The following is a 22,180-nucleotide window of genomic DNA, read 5'->3' on the forward strand; positions in this document are numbered from 1 at the left end:
TCTAGGAGAATAAAATGGCTATATTCTCTAAAGTTCACTCATGATTACCAGGAATGTTCACGGCCAAAATGAACACAATAGAGAAATTGGTTTTGTGAGAGAATGAAACTGTGTTTTGGCTATTGTCTAGGTTTACACCAAAGCCCGGGAGGTTCAAGACATCATGGCCACCTCCTGGCCGAGTAAATCCGATAGCTATTAACAATGACTGGTTCAAGGCTGAAAAATTGCTACCAACTCATCATACAATGAATTTCTCGCTTGTACTCTCAAAAGTCCTTAGTTGAGTCTTGTTGAGTCTTGTCGAGTCTTGTCTAGGAAGTCAAGTCTGTCGAGTTGTCTAGTGTCTAGAAGCATTTAAAAGAAAAAATATAATGTTGTTGATAATGATCAAAACATTCATATTTTATTAATGCTTAAAGACTGATAGAACCGTATTTTATAAACTACGGATTACTGAATATTGTAAAGAATAGAAATGATAAAATTATACCAAAGAGTAAGAAAAAGATGATACAACTGCAGAGGCGAGATATTATCTCTTTCCTTAACTCAAATACGTCCCGTAGTGCGACGGTTCGATAACGTAATGAGTCCCAGGATACAACTGCAAACAATCTTCTGAATTTGCGTCACTCTATCAGAAGCCTGGCGAAACTAGTTTTGTGTTGTACTCTCAGACACAAGAAATAAAAAATACTAACATAACTTTTCAATATGGGAGAATGTAGTTTTTTTCTTTTGCTATTGATGTGTGTCTCTTTCTACATTGCCATGAGGCATTATATAGAAAATAATGTGAAGCACAAGTTTCATTTTTCAACATAAAAATGAAACCTCCATGGTGCACTAATGGAGACTTTATTTCTTGTCATTATTATGTGAATTCATTTCACATTTTGACCAAGAAAATAAAAAGTATAATTATTATTATTTGACTCATTCAAACAAAATAATATACTTTAAATGGATTTCTTTTTTATATTTTTATCAATATAAAAGATCACATATATTTGGTTTATAAGATTAAGTTAATGAACATGAAGTCCAACTAACAAATCAAAAACCCAAATCCAAATATCTAATGTGTATATTTGTAACTCTATACAAGTTTTTCAAATCACACACATTAGACTTCCATTTCTCATTCACACTAACTCTATTTTTAGCATATGAATACATTGCTAAAAAAGTAGTTCCAACAGCCTTGACGGACTACTACAAAATATTAATTTCCATCACTAAACTTGGTATCATATTCCAATGAAAGTTGGTTAAGTGATTGATACATCATCTTCATAATCTCTTCCCCTTTTTAATTGAGTCAGCTTACGGTATAGGTGTCAAATGGGCGGGTCGTCCATTGGTCGTCCACGTCCATATTTAAATGGGCTTAATATGGACAAACCCATATTTTCCATGGATTATAAATGGACAAAATTTGGATGACCATTTAAAAAGTGGTTTATATGGTTTTGGACATTATGGACATGGACTGTCCAATGGACTCCAAAACTACGGTTTTAAAAATTGAGTTTTCCTCTCAAAATGTTAGGATTTCTAAAAATTGAATTTTCATGCCATAACTAAAAATTCGAATTTTCCCGACATAACCGCAAAATCGAGTATTTCTGCTAAAATCGCAAAATCAATTTTTCCGTCAAAACCGCAAAATCGGGTTTTCCCGTCAAAACCGTAAAATCGAGTTTTTCCGCCGAATTTGTGTTTTCCCGCCATAACCGCAAAATCGATTTTTTCCGCAAAAACCGCGAAATCGGGGTTTCCCACCAAAACCGCAAAATCGGGTTTTTCTGCCAAAACTGCAAAATCGATTTTTCCCGCCAAAACTGCAAAATCGATTTTTCCAGCCAAAACCGCAAAATCAAATTTTCCAGCCAAAACCGCAAAATCGATTTTTCCCGTCAAAACTGCAAAATCGATTTTTCCGCCAAAACCGCAAAATCGGGGTTTCCCGTCAAAACCGCAAAATCGGGTTTTCCTGCAAAAACCGCAAAATCGATTTTTCCCGCCAAAACTGCAAAATCGATTTTCCCGCCAAAATTGCAAAATCGATTTTTTCCGCCAAAACCAAAAAATCAATTTTTCCCGCCAAAACCGCAAAATCATTTTTTCCGTCAAAATCGCAAAATCGGGTTTTCTCGCCAAAACCGTAAAATCGGGTTATCCCACCAAATTATGAACTTGTATATATAATTGTAAGCTTATAAATTAAAACCTAAAGGTTTTCATATATGGTCCATTATGGACTTTGTGGCAGCCCATAAAAATATGGATTTTAGTGGATATGGTTCTTAATGGACATGGTTCTAATGGACATGGTCACTCTCTGTCCACAAACAATAAATGGACAAATGGATACGGGCTAATGGACGTGGACTCGCCCAGTTTACAGCTCTAGCTTACGGTTCTTATCCATTAGAAAGGGGTCCTATTTCATAAAAATATTATGATGTATGAAAGGTTAGAAGAGAAGATTTTTGAAAAGGATACGAGCAAGCAATGTCAGTTTGGTTTGCTTACCACACAAGTTAATCAGATTTCTCAATTGTACTTTCAGTTCCTTAGCTATTTTTTGGTAGAAGCAAAGCTACATTCATTGTAAAAACATTTTGAATCGAAAATTTAACATTCATTCAAAAAAAAAGATTTTTGAAAATGAATGTCAGTTAGATTTGTGTGCACTTGCCAAAGTTATTTGAGATGATTGCTTTTTAATCTTTACAGAAAAGAGGAAGATGAATACACAAAAACCATGTGAACAAGTATTGACTTGTCCTCATAAAACCTGCTCCGTTAGCTTTCGTTTTGTAAAACCCGATTTCATTGAGAATTTTCAAATTGTAGTCTTGAATTTTTCTTTGGAAAATATGTAACTAAGTGTGCAACTTTGAAAAACACAAAAACGTTTCATGCAGATAAAATGATTTTAAACCCAGTATTACTTTTCTTTTTTCTACGGAGTAAATTTTTTGGAAAAAACACTGTAAATATATTTGGTAAGTTTACTATAGAAATAAAAGTTATCCTTTTATTAAAACTGATGATTGGTAATATTTTTATGTTAAATTGCAGAATATTTTTAATAAAATAATTAAAAATGTAAACATATATAATGAATATTTATCCAAAACAAAGAAAACAATAACTTACACAAAAAATACCTACTACATAACTTAATTTTCAGTTTTTAAAACATGGGTTTTTTCTTTGATGTTGGATTAAGTTTTGAAGTTTCAAATTAACAAAGGTTTTAACTCAAAATTGTAACTCAAAGATAACACATGCTAACTTAGTTAAAAATGAAATTAATGCATGATTGGTAACATGTTTGAGTTATCAATGATTTAGACCTCTGAATCAATGATACCACATTTACCGATCAAAGCCAATATGACAAGGGGTTTTTTTCTGTGTCGGACGAAGAAAAATAGCTTGTGTTTGAGGGTGATAATCGAACACCTATGCTACCATCCTGCATCCATATTGGACTACAATATAGCTAAGCATATCCTATAAGTTTCCTTGATTTGCAACATAATAAAATCTGTTCTCGTTATGGTTTGAAAAATATAATACACATTCATTTGAGGTAGAATATCAGAAGATACGATCCGATGTATTTTCTAATATGTATCCACACAAATTATTAAGCGTAAATCAAATTACTACATTTAATATTATTATCTATATAAGAAAATTCAACTTGGTGGTCTTTGTCAATATCTCCCCATGCAAAATACGACATCCCTCGTGCTTTACATTTTTGTATTTTTGTTCCTCTAAGTGAATTACATCCACTAAACTTTTCGTTTAATTTATTCGATTATACTTTTCTTTGATAAAAAAACATATAAAATTAGATCCAAGTTAATCAAGATTTACTTTCAGTTCAATCACCAAACCTAACATGTCTTCACAACTGTTTCAGATAATTATGGGCTGACAAAGATTCATCCAAGATAAATATATAATTTTCAATTCACACTCCAAGTGGAACCACTGATCAAAAACACTAAAGCTTCAGAAAAAAGCAGTTTTCAACGCTGTCTTGTTTCTTTATTTAAGACCCTAATATAATTCACAAACTACCACAAACAAGAGCAAAAAAAAAATGGTGTCCTTAACATCATCATCTTCTTCAACACCAAAGATATCTTTTGATTTTACCAAGAACAACATCACTACCAGTTTCAATGTCCCTGTCTCTTCTTCTGCTTCTACTTACTTGAAAAGCAAGGAAGAAGCTGTTGTCACAACCAATAAGCTCATGGAACACTGCAAACTCCTAAACATCAATCCAAAAGGTGATCCGGAGCTTGTAGATGAGAAGCAAATGGTGAAGAAAGCTCTTGAAGATCCAGAGATAGGTGTGTTTGGAGCTGAGAAGTACTTTAGTGGAGACATGGATTCAGACCAGAGTTCAAGTGTTCTGTCTCTCAAAAACCCAGAAGTTGTTGATTTGAAGCAGAGGGAGAAGAAATCTACTGGAGCGCCGAGTCTCCGCTCTGAATCAAGCTGGAATAGTCAGAGCATGTTGCTTCAAAACAAATTGGAGAACACCTGTAACGGTTACGTGCAGGAGAAGAAAATCAATAGTGGCCAGATTCAAAAGGTGGTCAACAATAAGAAGAGCTTTCTCTTGAATCTAGGGTGTAAATGCGCATGTTCAGATGGGATCTCAGTAGATGTTGATGATAAGATCTTGGTTAAGAGAAGCTCTGATCCGATCAAGATTCAGAAGCAAGAAGAGTTGGTGCAGAGGAAGTCTCTTGAAGTTGCTCAAAAGAAACTCACATTGCCTCCATGGCAATCAATAACAGATGAAGAAGACACAAAGAGTGAAGGAAGTGATACAAGCTCGGATCTTTTCGAGATAGATAATCTTACAGGGAAAACAAAACCTTTTCTTGCAAGGCAAGGAAGTGACTCTGTTTCAACCACATGTTATGCTCCAAGTGAAGCAAGCATAGAGTGGAGCATAGTGACTGCAAGTGCTGCAGATTTCTCTGTTATGTCAGCATGTGCAACAAGCCCTCTAGGAAGAAACCGATCTCTTCAGATCCCTACCAAAACCGCACCGCAAAGACTGAAACCTAACAATGGAAGTGGTGGTTTTCTGAGCTGCAAGAGTCATAAATCGGTTATGGTTTCTAGTAATTCAGACAGAAGAAGTAGCATGAACAAGAACAAGACATGCCCAAATTATGTTCCAAGACATCCCCAAGTTATGGACAGTACTACTAAACGTAAGAGTTTCGAAACAAGAAGAAGGATCAATAACAGCTCACCATCACCTCTTCTATACAGTCAGTACTGATTACATAATGTCTTGTTGAGTTTTTTATTATTATTATTATCACAACTTCATCTTCCACATGGAAATAAAAATGGTCTTTGAGGGTTTCTTAGAGACCTCTCTTGCACCTTTAGAAAACACAGATCCATAATGCAGCAAAATGATCAGACAATATTCAAGAATTGATTCCACCACGTTTTGTTGTTTTTGTCTTAGATTCAAAGGGGTGAAATCAAACGTATAAGAGTTTGTCACAATGAGGAAATTTAAATAATGAAAATGTCATTTTACCTAAGATGTCCAAGATCTTGGTCCTTAAGGCCATGTGTGTATGAGACAAAGAGGAGAACATTCACTGTTCCGTTGAAAACATGTATCAAGTGATGTGAAAGAACATCAAGAACCAGAGGGGCTTTACTAATTAAGAGAATAAATACAAAAAAAGGTGATGTATGCCTTTGTAGCGAACTCATAAAGGGAAAAGACTGAACTTAACCAAAGTGATCATGCCCACACTCCACTGAACCTTCCCTTGGGTAAACTCAAAAATGCTTAATTAGATGTCAAGAAACTACATTGATGAAAAAGATGACACTAAAATAAATACAATATGTGTTTGATTAAAACCAAGAATCTATACAGATCTTGATGAAGATAAGTATTGTATCCTTTTCAAAATATATGGGGAAATAACTGAGCCATCACTTATTTTGCTATAATTGTTGAATTAAAGTTTAAAATCAACTCAATATCCAACTATTCAGTCTCCATGTGCGGAGGAGAAAAGAACAACAAAAGCAAAAAGACATTTGTGTTTAAGAAGGCAAAACAAAACAAAACAAATTGTTCGTATTTGGTTGGCCATGCTTCAAAGGGTGTCTGAGGGAAGTTCCTCCTTTAGAGTTTGTGGTGAAACATTCCACTGTCTTTGATGTGAAAGCTGTTCCGAAAGAGTCACATAAGAAAGAGAAGAGTCTTGTGTGGTCTCTATCTGCATAATTTCAGGAACTGATGATGTGTATAGAAACTACAATCCGTTATTTCACAACAAAATGGCAAAAGTAGATTTTATGAGTTTTAGTTTTACTAGTTATGTGTTAGTTACTGAGATCTTCCATAGAGAGAAGGAATAAATATCATATGCTAATGTAAAGATCTTGAACATCAAAAGTGTATCATAACATGAAAAGAAAAAAAACATGCAGTTCACAAGCTCATCACAAAGGTAAGAGCTTAAACGCTCTGGTTTACATAATGCTTCTAATGTTAAATTCCCCGAGTGAAACTCTTAACACCCAGCAAATATGTAAAATTCTGAAATTGGCATCTCTAACAGCATATGACAGAAAAAAATGAAATATCTAACGTATATTTTCATCGGCATCTCAAACACATAACATATTATTCAACCTAAGCTGAGACAAAAACACTAACATGTGCTTTTTAAATGTTACAAACGTTTTCATCTTCAAATCAGTGACATTTGGTTTATAACTAAGAGTTAAACTTCATTGTTGGTGGGTCGAGCCTGCCTATGCAATAGTGCAAGACAAAGGCGACTCTTGAAAACCTAGATAGCAAGCTATCTTGGTAGGTTTTCTCCCTATAAAAATAGATTTAATATCGTATGAGCCAATGACCCATATATCAGATATTAAACTGATAAGAACAGATACTACACTTGATCTTAGCCAAAAGGCCGAGAAAGGTATGAATTGTTAAGCACAACTAGCTTTCTTTATATACACAAGCTTTGAGAGTGAATGATTCATAGTTTAGCGATGTGGGACAAATAACCAAACCTTTTTTTCTTTCTTAATTGAGCCTCGACCAAATTGGAGTATTTTAAATTAATGAGTTAATTAACTGCAATAAGCAAGAACAAATACATAAAAAAGAACATTGGGGAGTATTGTTGTTTTGGGATTTAGTCTGAAGAATAGAGACCCAAAGTTTTGTCTTAGCTTCAAGGGGGTTAAATCAAAACCTATAAGAGGTTGTCACAAAGAGCTATCAATAAGGAAACTTAAATAATGAAAATGTCAATTCTACCTAACGTATCTAAGATCCATGTGTGTCTGAGATAATGACAAAGAGCCATGTGTGTTTGAGATAAAGACAAGAACCTTAACTGTTTCGTTGACAATATGTATCAAGTAATGTGAAAGAAAATCAAGAACCAAAGGGCCTTTACTAATTAAGAGAATAAATACAAAAAGTGATGTATTTTTTTGTAGCCACTCAAGATGGTAAAAGACTGAGGTTACCCAAAGTGATCTAGTCCAGACTCCATTGAACCTTCGCTTGAGTTAGCAAAAATGCTTAGTTTGATGCCAAAATCTGCATTGATGAAAAAGATGATATCCTGGTCAGATCTTGTTGAAGATGAGTATTGTATCCTTCTCAAGAGATATGGAGAAATAATTGGTATCATCACTTATTTTTTCTAAAAAATGTTGAACTTAACTTTAAAAAAATCAAACTAATCAGTCTCCATATGTGGAGGAGAAAAGAACGACACAAAAAAAGACATCTGTGTCATTAAGGCAAAACAGAACAAATTGCTCATCTTTGGTTGGCTTGGCCATACTTCAAAGCGGCCAAAGAGTGTCTGAGGGAAGTTCTTGTTTACTTCCTTCCTTTAGAGTTTGTGTGACACATTCCACTGCCTTTGATGTGAAAGGTGTTCCCAATGAGTCACAAGAAAGAGAAGAGACTTGTTCGGTCTCTATCTGCATCATTTCATGAACTGATAACGTGTATAGCAACTACAATCTGTTATTTCACAACAAAATGGTAACAGTAGATTTCTGAGTTATAGTTTTACTAGTTATGTGTTAGTTACTGGACTATTCAGGGAATCATATGCTTGCTATAAAAGAACTTGAACATCAAATTTCTTTACAGCACCCCAAGTGTATCATAACATGAGCAAAAAATAAACGTCTAAAGGAAAGTTCACAAGCTCATCACAAAAAGTAAGAATCTCAATGCTCTGATTTGCATATAATGCGTCAAATAATTCCAAGTGAAACTCTGTAGCTCCTACCAGCAATGTAATTCTGAAATTGACATCTCTAGCAGCATGTAACAGAATATATGATATATCTAATGTATGTTTTCATCCGCATCTCAAGCATATGACATTCTTTTGCGAACCAATTCTGCAATGCTGATTTAGCATAGGATCCAGACGACTTAGCTACACAGAGACAGAAGTCCCTAACATTTGCTTTTCAAATACTAGTCCGCTATTAACAGTTTCAAATTCTAATTGGTGTGTTCGTTTCAAAACTTTATTTTAGTGGCTAGAATTTAAACTCAAATACTGGTGGGTTGAGCCAGACAATGCAGTAGTGCAAGACATAGACGACTCACAAAAGCCCAGATAGCAAGCTATCTTATTGGGCTTTCACCCTAAAAATAGAGTTAATATCGTGTGGCCCGATGGACCACATATCAGATATTAAACTGATAAGAACAGATACTACACTTGATCTTAGCCAAAAGGCCGAGAAAGGTATGAATTGTTTGGTCCATCAAGCTTCCTTTATATACACTACCTTCGAGAGTGAACGAATTCGTAGTTTAACGATGTGGGACAAATAACAAAACCTTTCTTCTTTTAGCCTCAGCCAGTTGGGCATAATTAACGGGTTAATTTACTTTATTCCAACAGTTGGACATTATTAATTAACAGCAATAAGCAGGAACAAATACATCGTTTAAAGAACATTGAATAGACACTAACACTCTTTCTCGCCACAAGTCTCAAGGTCTTTCAATGGTAGTGAGCTAGAGATATTCCACATGAGCTATTGTATTAACTCATGTGAGCATTGAACACAGACACCCTCTTACGGAATTGAACAATGATGTTTTACAATAGTTTGATCAACTGTAAGCTTAATTACATGAAAAGTAACATGTTCCAGATTTTGATTAACTGTCTGAATGTTTGCTGGATACTGTGTGGTGTGTCTTGTTGTTGTTGTACTCGAAGGTTCTTTTTATTGTGAGGCCTCATACACCAATGTCAAACCTCTTCTCCTGTCATTGGTTCAATGAAGTTGATCGGTATGACGATATCAGTTGAGTTTTGCATACACATACCTTAAACTTCAGAGACTCAATCCAGATAGACCTTTATACCCTTAAACATGTTCAAGGTCCTAGAAAAAAAACATATCAATGGTTTCATTTAATGAGCACCAAACACGTAAACCCCGTTTACTGTTATTAGATCAACTCCTGCTTGAATGAGAAAGTAAAGATAGTTTTCTACATTCAAGGTACCGACATTTTTTGTCTACTGTTACCTAAACTCATTTGGGCTCTATCTACTCGTGGTGGTCTAGATTTGAAGGAGATGAAACATGGAAGAGGGACCTAATGTCCATTGCGTATAAAACAAGACAGAATCTTGGTGACTTTAGGAACAACTCACTCCGGATATATCAAAAGAGCTATGACTTAACCAGTTGCTGCTTACAGTTAACAGGATGGGGATTAATTATTAGACTAAGTTCAACTCAAATCACATGCCACCAACAATGGGGATGTAGCTCAGATGGTAGAGCGCTCGCTTAGCATGCGAGAGGTACGGGGATCGATACCCCGCATCTCCATTTTTTAAAAAAAATTCTCGTAAATTTCTTGTTGCTTCAACGAACTTGATGGGCCGGCCATATATCAATTCCAACTATTACCTCAAAAAAAAACTGACTAATTTTGTTCGAGCAACAGAAATTACCCAAAATTAATGAACTAACGTATCAAACTTGTAAACTCAAGAGTTACTTTTTTGTTTGTATGGTCTAAGTTATCTGTCTTCACTTCGCCCTTCACCACAGCTATAGATTCATAAGTGCAATTCATAGAGCATGACCCAAAAGGAAGTCTAGAGGTGGAGTAGGATGGATCCTGAGAGAGATCATGAGGAACTCAAATGGAGAGATGCAAAATTAATATTAAGATTGATCACGGATGATGACAGGTTTTTGGATACCATAAGGTCTTCTATGAGACAGATTCCAAGGGACTTGTGGTGGCAATAACAGAACAGAAGGTGCGGCCCATCATTAAGATTGTTCATCAAGATTATACACCAGAATACGAAAATCTAAATATAGCCTAGAAGCTAAAGGACCTCCAAAAAAACATTCTTTCACAAAAACTTGCAAGCAACAGATTGAGATATCTTAAAGGACACATCCATAATAAAGACCATCACATTTGCCCCTCCTTAGCCCAACAAAAACAAAAAACAAAAACAAAAGTGAACACTTATCTTTGTCTTCATAAAATTGACAAAACACTTCAAACCAACCTTGTAAAGTGAATCTAACGAGATTCTACTTGTAAGAAAAAAAAATAAAAAAAAAAAGATAAAACTGAAAGCAAAACCATGAACAAAGACCTAAACATGGCTACAAACATAAGAACTTTCAAAAGGTAGATTATTAGTAAATAAACACATTTAAAAACACATACAACAATGTTAACCAAATCTGGCAAACTCTAAAAAAACAGCTTCAACTTTTAACCAACTTATTATATAACCTGTTTCAGTTTTCTTTTTGGGACCCTTTCTGGTCTCTAACAATACAGAGATGATTGTATTTCAAATTGAATTTTTTTGTAAGAAAAACAAATACGAAGATGAAAAGGTTGGAGCTTGAAACCTTCAATGGGGTCTTTTTGACCCCATCAACAATGATCAAATGTGAGTGTTGCTGCTTCAGCAACCCATCACCGCACAATTGTACACAAAGTTAGGAGAATGTTTCCTATCAAGCAATGTCCACTCCGGTGGACCACCGCGGCTCGGCACCCAAGAATTCAGCTCTATAAACCCCCCTCCCGAGTGCTTTGGTCCACCTATAACAATCAACCTCTCCCCACAAGCTCTAAAAGCAAGCCCCCATCCGTTAACCGAGCCAGCTCTCTCAGGCAACCTTCCAATAGTCAACCACTTCTTCTTCTCCTTATCATACTTCCTCACCTCCATATCCGCGTGATCAGCAGCATACAGCTGATTATCCACAACCGCGACAAGAGGCGGCGCTTCGGCTGCAGCTTGCTCAGCACGGCTTCTCGGAGGCGACAAGTCAGGGACTGGAGTCCATTCCTTAGTCTCTAAATCATACTCTTCCCCGCATGCCAAGGCCTTGGACTCAGCACCACCGCCTATCCCACCAATAACATAGAACTTCCCGTCCATGAAAACACCTGAACACATCTTCCTCGGCTGGTTCATCCTCGGAAGCGTCACCCAACTCTGAAGCTCAGAGTTGTACATCTCAGCGAAGTCAAGAATCTTCCCCTGAGAGTCACACCCACCGGCGAATATAGCAACCTCTCCTAGACTCGCTGATCCAAACAAACACCTCGGAGCGTTCATCTCCATACCGGAAGACCAAGAGTTAGTGAGAAGGCTGTATCTATACACAACGTGAGAAGAGAAACCTTCTTTCCCCAAGACGAGGAGGTCAGTGCCGACGGCTAGAGACTCCTTGTCCGCACACATGAAGGTGACGCTAGAAGGCATCGTCGGCAGCTGCATCCACTTCCTCTCCAACGGATCGAACGCGACCCATTCCAAGAGCTGGCACGAGAAGTAAACCCAATGCTCCACGAACCCGCTTTGCTTCCTTAGCTTATAGATGTCTCCGCTCTTCACCAGAGAGCGGAAGTTCCTATTCAAGGAAGCGATGGAGGCGTAGTCAGACCTGGAGCATCTGAGGAGACAGTCTATAGAGGTGTCTCTACCAATCTCGTTGAAAAGAGAATGTGAATCAGATGAATCACCACCGTTGTCATAAGTAATACTGAAACCCATTAGTTTAAGTGACTTGGTGGGTCTGATCATTTCACCACCACCAACAACAACCTCCTCCAAAGCTCGTTTGCCATTGGTGAGCTTATCATCATCTTCTTCCTCCTCCTCTGAGAAGAGCCTTGAACTCAAACAAGAATCTGGTGATCGATTCTCCAACATGTCTTTCGAAAAAGCTACAACCTTTGGGACTTTTGAAGTCTTGGACTTTCGAATCTAATTCGCAAAACCCAATTGGATTTCAGATTGTAGATTCAAAACCAAATTAACCTAATCAAATCAGTCATCGAGGATAAGGAAAGTTTCCAGCTTTCGAGATCCCAGATTTCCCAGATTCCATCTCGATCTCGATCTGGTCATGAATCCATCTCTCTGCTCAAAGAAGACAGAACAAAAGGGGGTTTAGTTTGGTCTGGTTGGTAATTAAGAGATTAATATTTTATATTTAATCAAAAGAAGAAATGGAAGAAAGAGAGCTTACGGGGGATTGGATGTAAAGAGAGAGAGATAAATAATCACACAAAGTTAAAAGCTTTGTGGAGAAAACATCATCAGAGCTGTTTCTGTTCTTCGCGTTTCTCTTTTGGATTCGCTCTCTGCGAATCAGAGTTTAAGCTTTGGTTTTCTCAGAGGCTCTGAGTTTAAAATAATCTGGAGAGGAGGAACATTTTATTCTCTCTCTGTCTCTTGTTTATTCCGCTAGTGTTAACTTTTATGCAATAAAATAGTGGAAATTAATATTTCTTTTACTTTGCTAATTTATTGAGACTTTAGATTTTTTTTAAAAATTCAAATACAGAAAAACACAAACTATCTCAAGTTCTTAACTAACCCAAAATCAGATATTTTCCATAAATTAGATTTGCCTTAGTTACCTTTTATATATTTGAAATATATGCAATTATATTTATTTAGTCAGTAGAAAGGCTTTGGCTTAGTCGTCTAACTTATCTCTTAAGTGACGTTTTAGGAATAATTTCCAAAATGAAACAACCGATTGGTCATGTTTTGCTACTGGTGATAACTGGGGAAAAAGATATTTATTAGTGCCAAAAACACGAAAATATATACTACTTTTCAGCGTTGAATGCAGATGTTCAGTGTATTTCAGCTGTTAGTTTTCAATGGTCAAAGGAGTAATTATTTCATAAAAAAAAAAAAGGTTGTTTACAAATCCTGAAATCAATCCCAGGTTATTGAAATATCTAAATTACCTTATATAAAAGTACTAACATATTTAACTGATTCAGATATCTTAAGATCTTAATTCTAATTTCGGTTCGGTTCGAGTTATAACCAAATTTTAAAGTACTAAAAGTTCATAAGTTCTATTCGAATATTTTTATATAATAGTTTGAATTCGATTTTGAAATTTCTGGTCCGAGTTTAGGTAGATAGTTTAATGTAGAGTAAAAATGCCCAGACCTAATTTTTAAAAAAATATAAGTCTATCTTTGATTTTTTTTGTCATATAAGTATCTTTGATTTGATGACGAAATGCGTTATCAATTGACCAATGTTTGTTTAGTTTATAAAGATTTTCTTATTCTGTTATGTATATGTAGGGCTAAAGATCTTTATTTTATTGCGTATATATATGTTTTATGTCTAAATAGTTAAAAATGATTAATGTTAAACATTATATATATACAATTACAAGAAGTCTTTCGATTGTTCTATAATTAATTGATATACTCCAAATATTAACCAACGCGTATCAAAACTTCTAATATTTTGCGCTTCCGTTAACCCAAATAGTATAATCTTAAAACTTTTTAACGGTTTTATTTTCTGTAAAATTGTACGGGAAGAGAATATTTGTTACTCAGATAACTGGAACAAGGGGGAATACGAGAAAGCTGGCGACGAGGGCCCGAGAGCACGTGTCTACCCACGTGAGGTTTGTCTATGTGTTTATTTTTTGGTTATAATAAGGCACGGCGGTGAAGAACGATGCTGGATTCGCTGGAGGTTTGTCGGTTTCAGAGCTCCGGCGAACGAGGTTGCTGTTGGTGTTTCTCCGGCGGCGGTGCGACGGAAACGGTCAAGTCGAAGCGATTCGGACACGTGCCATGGAAACGGTGAAGATCTCTCCACGTGTCGGGTCAGCATCCTTGATCCGCGATCCGACTGGGTCGCTCGATTTTGGGTTGTGGGCTTTGGGCCTATGTTATTTGTTTTTGTTTTTAGTCCGTAGTCGTTTGGGCTTGTTGTAAACTTTTATTGTATTCGGGTTTCGGCCGTTTATTGGGCTTGGCCCATTATAATACTAATCCAATTTGGGAAAAAAAAAAATAAGGCTGTCTATGTGTTATCATGTTGATATTAAGATGTTTATACAAATTACACTGTTACTATTAGTATGTCAAGTTTCATTAGCTAACTATTTGATTACCAGTGACACGAAGGCCACTCTAGTGCTATCCAGTATAATGTTTATAATTTATCTTATTATGATACTAGTATTATATAAGAAAAAAGACATTTGGTTATGATTCTACGTTCGATTCAGTTGTTGCGGTCTTTGGTTGTGTCCACGGTTTTCCAATTGTCCTTCAGTTCTTCCCTGGTGGTTGTGTAGGTTTGTTCCATGTGGCTCTTGTTCTTTCCGTCGTGGTTTCGTTTGAAGCTCTGTGTTGGTTTAGGTCATATGCTCTATCAGCTTTCTATCAATGTTCCCCTTCGTTTTTTGCTATGGTTTGGGGTGTGTTTTGTGTGTTAGTTTCAGCCTCTCATTTGATTTTAGGTTTTGATTCCATTTTTTTTCTAGCTATCTAATTTACTATGTGTTTTTCTTTGGTTATAATCTTTTAATAGCTTTGTTAAGATCCACTGCTCTCAATGATCATTGATTTACTGAAGATAATATATTTTTATTTATTCAACGCATTTGTGGTTCGAAATATAAACTTGTTTGTGGGGGTTCTAAGTATAAACATGTTTGCAAAAAAAAAAAAGGGTTAGCATGTGTGTGAACGTGACATGAATTATAAGAATAAAGGAAAATTGTGAAAAGAGAAAAAGAAAAAGACGTGTGCCTAACAAATGTATGATGTATAGGTAAAAAATGCAACGAGATTATTATTCTTGCTTGTGAAAAATGAAAGCTATATGCACGGTTTAATACTTACGTCTTTCTTTCTCCATCTCGCCTTGTCCCTCTCTTCTTCTTTCATTCTCAACGTGTACATGATCTCATATGTCCAATCTTTTTGCTTCTCTTATTTATTTCATTTCAAATGCACTTTGAGAAGAAGTTCAGAACCAGTCATCTGCAGTGGGCCAGTGGTGTTAAGTTAACCTTCCACTTTTGATATTTCCTTAGCTATTTTGAGATGCATAGATCAATTTGGTATTGTATAATTAATGGAGCATAGGCTTAATTTTTTTAAAAGAATTATGATATATATTGACAGATTTCATCAAAAAAAATATTTCAGTTTTTTGTTTGGGTTTGAAAATAAATCAAATTTATATATTGTTTCAGAAAAATCTGCTTTTCGTTAATAATATAAAATATAATTAATTCAAACAATAAAAAAATGTAATATTTTGTAATTGGCCACAAATTTCAAAATAGATGAAATTTTATCTAAATTTGTGAGAATATTACTTATTATAAAACAAAATTAAAATTTCTAAACACCACTTAAAGTAATATGGAGGGAGTAGTATTTATTTACTGCTCAATAAATACTACGATTATTGACTTAAAAAAAACAATTGGGTCTTTTAGGGGGTGGTGCACTACGAGAATTATAGGCCCACTAATAAACGACGACGTTTTGCTTTTATCACGCACCAACAAACAAATAAAATGGTCGTTCCAACTCGAAGCTCCTCAATGGTGATAATGATATACTTGTTCTTTTTTTTTAAAGCTCAGTTAAATTGAAAAAAGTTCATGAACACACAGTAACCAAAATTGGAAAATTTCATGAGGAAACTGTAAATGATTAAAGAGAAAGCATTGTAAGAAGAACTATATACTAGAAAACCCTTTTTTGTTTTGTGAAGACAAAAGCATCTCTAAGAGTAAAAAACTAAACAGAAACATGTCAAACACTCCTCACCACAACAAAAGCAAACCAAACTAAAACACACAGGAAGGAAACATAGAAACAAAACAGCTAAAAATGATTAAAAAAAGGTTTCAGAGCTTTGTCCAACAGTCTTAAGACCGATCAGGATTGCCTTCTCTATTGGCTCAAAAAAGGAATTCACCGTTTCCACTCAGCTTTGGTCGATTTATCTGAAATAAAACATGAGCAAAAGTTGGGGATTAAAGGAAGTAGTAGGATAAGGTTTGAGACATTGAAGAGGCTTTTTAGACTTCTTACCACCAATATCCTTGGAAGACGAAAAAGATCTGTCACTGTTCATTGATGATCCCTTAGCTGAAGCTATGAGAAGTCTGTGAGCTCTAGGAGACATTGCACTCAGCTTCCCATTGGCTCCAGGAGGAAGAGAGTGTCGCCTCGTTGTTCCATTAGGCTTCTCTTGACCAAACCTCGGAGACCCTTCTTGTCCTCTTACTCTCGCCTTTGCAGATGCAGTTGGAGCCATGTAGCTTGGGATCTTTCTCCCGCTATGTGTTGTTGCTGCCCCATCGTCTTGATGATGGTTTTCGATCTTTGCAGGCAGCGAAGCTCGTCTATCGCTTTGCTTTGTGTTCTCAGGAGCAGCGTTCCCATTCTCACAGCTTATCTGCACGTCTGGCTCTTGTATCTCTTCTTCTTCTTCTGCTTTGTCATTTGTCTCTTCAGTTTTGAGTTCATCTTGCTTCTCATCTTTGGAAACTGTTTCAGACTTCTCTTTCACCTCTTCTTCTTCAGGAGTATCAACCACAGAAGGTGAGACCTTATCACCACCAGACACTTCTTTCTGCACTGAATCAACAATCTCTTTCTTATTCTTCTCGGCGGATGTGCGTGTAGGTTTCTCAACCCCATTAGAAAGTGAAGACTTCTTGAGACTAATCCTAGGCTTCTCTTCCTTTACGGCGCTTGTACTCTTTCTCGAAGTCTGCTTAGGCTTATCATTTGAAACCTCTTTATTACCAAGCGTCGAAGCCTTCCTCACACTTCTCTTAGGCTTGTCGTTTTCAGCTGTAGTAGAACGCCCGCTGCTGCTAGAGCCATTCCCAGTGTTTAAACCACCACCGGGTGCTTGTTTCTTCACACCACCTCTCTTAAGTTTTCCCTTGTCAGCTTCAACTGCTTGAAAACTTCGCTTCTTTGTCTGAGTTTTCGGAACCAGGCTCTTAACAACCAGTGGACCAGGAGCCCAGACCTGCAGCTCTGTCCAGCGCTCAAGCCACACCTTGGCTGAGTTAGGATCCTCAGGACCATACTGAATCTTCAGAGGCGATACCGTTGGTGACGAAACTAGAATCTGAAAAAAAAAAGTCAAGGAAACAAATTAAGTAAGAGAAGCTATTCACTGAATAGCACAATGTCTAAATGTTTACCTTATCAATCATGGAGAGCTTTGTGGAACCCTCAAGCCAACTGTATCTGCTTCCTCGCAGAGTTTCAGAATGAACCAGTGTTTTCTGAAGCTGGACCACAGTGTCTGAAGATCTAGCTATCTTCCCACGGACAAGAGCTTGTAACTTCACAATTCCCCAAATGCAAGAGTACGTAGCAACAGCTTGTCTTCTAACCAAGCGACCACGGACAACCGCTTGCAGCTTTACGACACCTTTAAGCTTTTGAAACTCTTCACAGGCCTTCACGAACAAAAACAGAGTATAAGAACCGGAAATCGAAACGTAGAAGCAAGAGTTTCAAGATTGATTACCTTTGTAGCATCTTCTTCTTGGAGCTTGAGTTCTTCTTCTGTGTCATTATTAGCATTTGGTTCAACGTCTCCTCCTCCGCTTGGCTGCTTCTCAGGGACTACAACAACATCTGGGGGGACTAGTACGGTTTGTGTAGCTGAAACTTCTTGTGATGAAACTACAACCGGAGAGGAATTGTTGGTAGGTAAGTCTGACTCTGAGACATCGTTATTAGTAATATCCTTCACTTTCACCACAAGCTCTTCTTTCTTTGCAGATCTCTATCACACAATATTAAACAAATGTTTATAGTTTTACATATATCATTGTGTGTGTTTATGACACACATAAGAACAAAAAAAAAACAAAATGTTATTTTTTTTACCAATTTGTCGGTTGCTTTGTCCAAACTAGATTTGGATGACTTCTTGCCAAGAAGAGACTTGATCCATTTACCAGGACTTGGAGTCTTTCCCATTTTTTTTCAATGTCTAAAATTAGAAATAGAAAGCTGCATCAGCAAAAAAAAAACACATTTGGTATAAGCACAAGCTAAAAGGTTAAAGCAAACAAGTAATAAACAGTAAATCCATCCATAGCCTCGCAAATGGAAGCTGAGACATATGCAGAATCATAAATCTGTTACTAGAAACCCTAGAAACACACATACACAAAGACATGAACTAGGTAGAGAGAGAGAGAGAGAATAACCCCGACAGTTGGAAACAAGACGAAGACAGACATCGAAGTGAAAGTATAAACTAAAGTAGCATGAATCAAAAGAGCGAAGGAAGGAAAAAAAAAAGGCTAAAGAAACGAATAGACCCATTTAAAAAAAAAGAGTGAATAAAGCAGAGATTTTGACGACAAAAAAAGAAAACCCATGTCGATTTAACAGAGAAACTAGCGGGAAAACGAGAAAAGGAAAAACCTTTAAAACAGTTACTAGAACAGAACATACAGAATCGAAGAGAGAGGGAGAGATATGTTTGTAAGCAAAAATCAAAAGAGTGAAAGAAGATAGAGTTGCATTAAATACACAGATCTGGTGTTGAAATCAAAAAGCGGAAACTCTTCTTTCTCTTCCTAAAATGGGTTTTTTAAAAACAAAATGAAAATTTTCAAAATGACAAACCTCAAATAGAATCCGTCACTAGTGTAGCTGAAGGTAAAACGGAATCGTCTCTTATGGTTCTTCAAAAATGTGTCTTTTTTTTTTTGCTCCTCCTCGCCGGAGCAGTAGTGCCCTAGATTCCAAAAGTGGTTACAGTGAGAAATTACACACACACACCGTTTGTCAAAAGCAACTAAAGGGGAGAAAAGAAGTAAAGAGACGGTTTTGAAACGACGTCGTTTAACATAGGTTTTGCTGATTTTTCATAATGGGCCTTATTAATGGGTTATAAATGGTATGAGTATAGTTGAGGTTATGATTTCAATGCAATTTGTTTTTTTTTCAAAACAAATATCTTAAAATGATTTCAATGCAAAATTATTTTGGGATGCAATTATCGTCTATTACATGAAACTATTACATGAAAGCTTGTATAATTAGAAGGTGAATTTGTGTCAGTGATCTTTGAAAAGGTTTAGGATCTTTCCTGATGATCAATTCAAATGTCAAAAATAATTTTTTTGTTTATTTTTTTACTGGTTAAATATGGTTAATGTACAAGTAAAGATATTTTTATTTTGAAATTGTATAAAACTAAATATTTTTTAATCTGCGTTTATAAACTTAAAACGATGAAACCAATATAGGTTATATATTTGGTTAATCTATAAATGCTTGTTTCAGTTTGTTTTGGTCAATTATATAAGTGCCTGACTATTGCACATAGTATTAATTAAAAGGTACTTTGGCAGTGACGATTGTTCCAAGGCGGTTGCATGTGTTTCATCGTCTAAAATCCATAAATATTTTACAGGAAAAACAAAAATCATAACACTTTCTTGGAAAAACAATATTTATAAGGCACCTGACGTAGTTGACTAATGCTTTTAAGTTAACGTATACACTTCGGTCAAAGAAAAAAGAAGTTAAAATAGACATTAGTGCTATGTTCTTAGATCAAACTTGGCAAAACTGCATGCTAATTTTAAATCAAAAGAAGATTAGAACTCAAGATTCAAACTCGTCTTACGAGAAAGTAAATCAAAACTCATCTTACATTAGAATACAGCTCGACATTTTCAAAGAAAAGGACACAAACGTAATGGCATCGCATTCAGGAGAAAACGACATTCATTTCTCGATCTCATTCTCACCGACAAGTGAACCAACCAACCATCTCTAATCTGATCAATTTATACATCATACTCCCTCCCTTTCACTTTATTTATAGTGTTAGACTTATGTACACATATTAATAAAACATTTGATTTTATACATTTCCAAGACAAAAACACAATTATCTATATACCTAATCACATTTCGACAAATAGGAAAATTAACTGTGGAATTTTATTAATAAATTTTGCATTGAAATTCTAAATGACATTTATTTTGAAACGAAAAATTTCCCCTAAAACGACATTTAATCTGAAACAGAGGGAGTAGCTTTTAATCAATTACTAGATTTTGACCCGCCCTTAAAAGGGCGGATATATTTTTTGTTTTAAATATAATTTTTGATATTTTTTTTCTTTCTGATTATATTTTTATTTTTCTATAATCATATATATATATATAATTTTTAACCAAAATATATTATATTAAATAATATTAATTTAAAAATTGGTCTGGTATACACAAAGTTAAGGATGGAATGCGGGTCAAACTCGTCCCGCTGACCCGCCAACCGCAAACAAATAATTTTGTTTTGGCTAAAAAATATGACCCGCGCAATCCGCAAACAAATAACTTTGTACCCGCATCTGTTCCGCTTAATTTTGTAGTTATCCGCGGGTTATATACATATATTAAAAATCACTATTTAATTTAATTACTATAAAAGTATATTTACAATACAAATTTTATACATGATTTAAATTTTAAATTATTATTTTCAAATTCTTGTATTTAAAAAAAAAATATTTTTTCAATTTTTATTTTTTAATATTTTACGGGTCGACGGGTTACCACGATCCAAAATCCACCAATCCATACTCATCCCATATAAAAACTAATAACCAATATCGGCAAATCGATTTTTCAAATAGTTGGACCAAAAATAATTAGTTAGTGAAAAGGTCCAACAACTTTTTTAAATAGATATAGTTTGTTTAGATACAAATTTGAAAGAAAATGAATCAATTTTCAAAATTTTGTTAGATTGTTTGTGTAGATATTTGAAGAATTAATTTTTTAAAATTAATATTCGAAATTTAATTTATGTAGTTTTATAATATACTTTCAGAATTAGCGGCGGGTATACTATTTTAAATTAAATAAAATATTTTAACTTAATTTAGTTTTGTTTTTGTATAATTATTGAAATAGACTTACAATGCATGTTTCATATTGTTATGATGATTTACCCATGTTTGAACGTTAAACCTTTAATAATTCTACCACTCGTGGTTGGGTTGGGTTTCTTAACATTTAGACCTAAAAAAACTCATAGTTGGGATTAATAAGCGATGTGTTGATAAAAAACGTTTTAATAAAATGAAGTATATCATGTGGTACAATATTATTTTCGTGTACCAAATTCTATGATCTAATAAATAAAATATATATGTGCTATAATCAAATCGTGTACAAAAAGATATGGGCATAATTAATAAATAAAAATATTGACTAATTAAATGATTGTTTGAGAAATATAAGGTAACTAATTGTTAGTTGAATTTAATGTAACACTAAAATATTATTAGTCAATATGAAACATGCATTGCAAGACCAAAAAAAGGAAAGAATCCAAAACAACTTTCATAAGTAGATTTATTTAAATTCCTCCTCTTTTAATAAAATAGATAAGCAATTACATTTCTCCACGTGTTGCATTTAAGAAAAGGATCCCATGCAAAAACAAAGAAGTGTTGAGTACCGCATGATCTGGTTTAGCTGTGAATTGTATACGTATTAGCGCTAACAAAACAAACATTTGATCTATTGTACTCGATCCTTTGCGTTTTGCTGAATCTTCTGACTTCACTAATTACATATACACCGCTCAATGAAAGAATAAAACTAGTTACAACAAGTTGAATATCTTTGATTTCACAAGTTCAAATCAAAGATCAATGCAACGTGCATAACAATGATAAAAAAAAACCAAACAAAAATAGTAAAACTAAA

The 22,180-nt window shown here is 35.1% G+C and overlaps 3 protein-coding genes and 3 non-coding genes across 7 annotated transcripts; 2 read left to right on the forward strand and 4 right to left on the reverse strand.

Annotated features, from left to right (window-relative positions):
- The first annotated feature begins 4,058 nt into the window (after positions 1–4,058).
- LOC108826347 (protein PHYTOCHROME KINASE SUBSTRATE 1-like) lies at positions 4,059–5,511 on the forward strand. Its single transcript, XM_018599736.2, has one exon. The coding sequence runs from the start codon at positions 4,133–4,135 to the stop codon at positions 5,336–5,338; it is 1,206 nt and encodes a 401-aa protein (XP_018455238.2). The 5' UTR covers positions 4,059–4,132; the 3' UTR covers positions 5,339–5,511.
- Positions 5,512–6,834: 1,323 nt separating this feature from the next.
- Positions 6,835–7,029, reverse strand: LOC130500536 (U2 spliceosomal RNA). Its single transcript, XR_008939157.1, has one exon. It is a non-coding gene; the product is annotated as a U2 spliceosomal RNA (small nuclear RNA).
- A 1,619-nt stretch (positions 7,030–8,648) lies between these two features.
- On the reverse strand, positions 8,649–8,841 carry LOC130500547 (U2 spliceosomal RNA). Its single transcript, XR_008939168.1, has one exon. It is a non-coding gene; the product is annotated as a U2 spliceosomal RNA (small nuclear RNA).
- A 1,031-nt stretch (positions 8,842–9,872) lies between these two features.
- On the forward strand, positions 9,873–9,945 carry TRNAA-AGC (transfer RNA alanine (anticodon AGC)). The gene has a single exon. It is a non-coding gene; the product is annotated as a tRNA-Ala (tRNA).
- An 814-nt stretch (positions 9,946–10,759) lies between these two features.
- Positions 10,760–12,820, reverse strand: LOC108834143 (F-box/kelch-repeat protein SKIP11). Its single transcript, XM_018607498.2, has 2 exons — positions 12,637–12,820; positions 10,760–12,527 (listed from the first exon to the last, which is right to left on the reverse strand). The coding sequence occupies exon 2, from the start codon at positions 12,315–12,317 to the stop codon at positions 11,058–11,060; it is 1,260 nt and encodes a 419-aa protein (XP_018463000.2). The 5' UTR covers positions 12,318–12,527; positions 12,637–12,820; the 3' UTR covers positions 10,760–11,057.
- A 3,305-nt stretch (positions 12,821–16,125) lies between these two features.
- LOC108834144 (protein IQ-DOMAIN 29) lies at positions 16,126–19,241 on the reverse strand. 2 transcript variants are annotated; one of them, XM_018607502.2, is made up of 6 exons: positions 19,073–19,241; positions 18,323–18,428; positions 17,958–18,218; positions 17,626–17,886; positions 16,496–17,549; positions 16,126–16,407 (listed from the first exon to the last, which is right to left on the reverse strand). In XM_018607502.2, exons 2-6 carry the CDS (start codon positions 18,413–18,415, stop codon positions 16,376–16,378), a joined length of 1,701 nt encoding a protein of 566 aa, XP_018463004.1. In that variant the 5' UTR covers positions 18,416–18,428; positions 19,073–19,241; the 3' UTR covers positions 16,126–16,375. The 2 variants fall into 2 exon arrangements, with proteins under 2 accessions (XP_018463004.1, XP_018463001.1); XM_018607499.2 differs by having other exon boundaries at positions 18,323–18,448; positions 19,073–19,240.
- Between the last annotated feature and the right edge of the window lie 2,939 nt (positions 19,242–22,180).

This window comes from Raphanus sativus, chromosome 9 (genome assembly GCF_000801105.2).
Source record: "Raphanus sativus cultivar WK10039 chromosome 9, ASM80110v3, whole genome shotgun sequence".
In the NCBI taxonomy this organism is placed as follows: domain Eukaryota; kingdom Viridiplantae; phylum Streptophyta; class Magnoliopsida; order Brassicales; family Brassicaceae; genus Raphanus; species Raphanus sativus.

Excerpts from the sequence above, each read along its gene's own strand:
- LOC108826347 (XM_018599736.2), top strand. The coding sequence starts at position 4,133 with ATGGTGTCCTTAACATCATCATCTTCTTCAACACCAAAGATATCTTTT.
- LOC108834143 (XM_018607498.2), bottom strand. The coding sequence starts at position 12,317 with ATGTTGGAGAATCGATCACCAGATTCTTGTTTGAGTTCAAGGCTCTTC.
- LOC108834144 (XM_018607502.2), bottom strand. The coding sequence starts at position 18,415 with ATGGGAAAGACTCCAAGTCCTGGTAAATGGATCAAGTCTCTTCTTGGC. Across the intron at positions 17,550-17,625 it reads AGCTCTCCATGATTGATAAG|ATTCTAGTTTCGTCACCAAC; the intron begins GTAAACATTTAG and ends TTTTTTTTTCAG. Across the intron at positions 16,408-16,495 it reads GTCTTCCAAGGATATTGGTG|ATAAATCGACCAAAGCTGAG; the intron begins GTAAGAAGTCTA and ends GTTTTATTTCAG.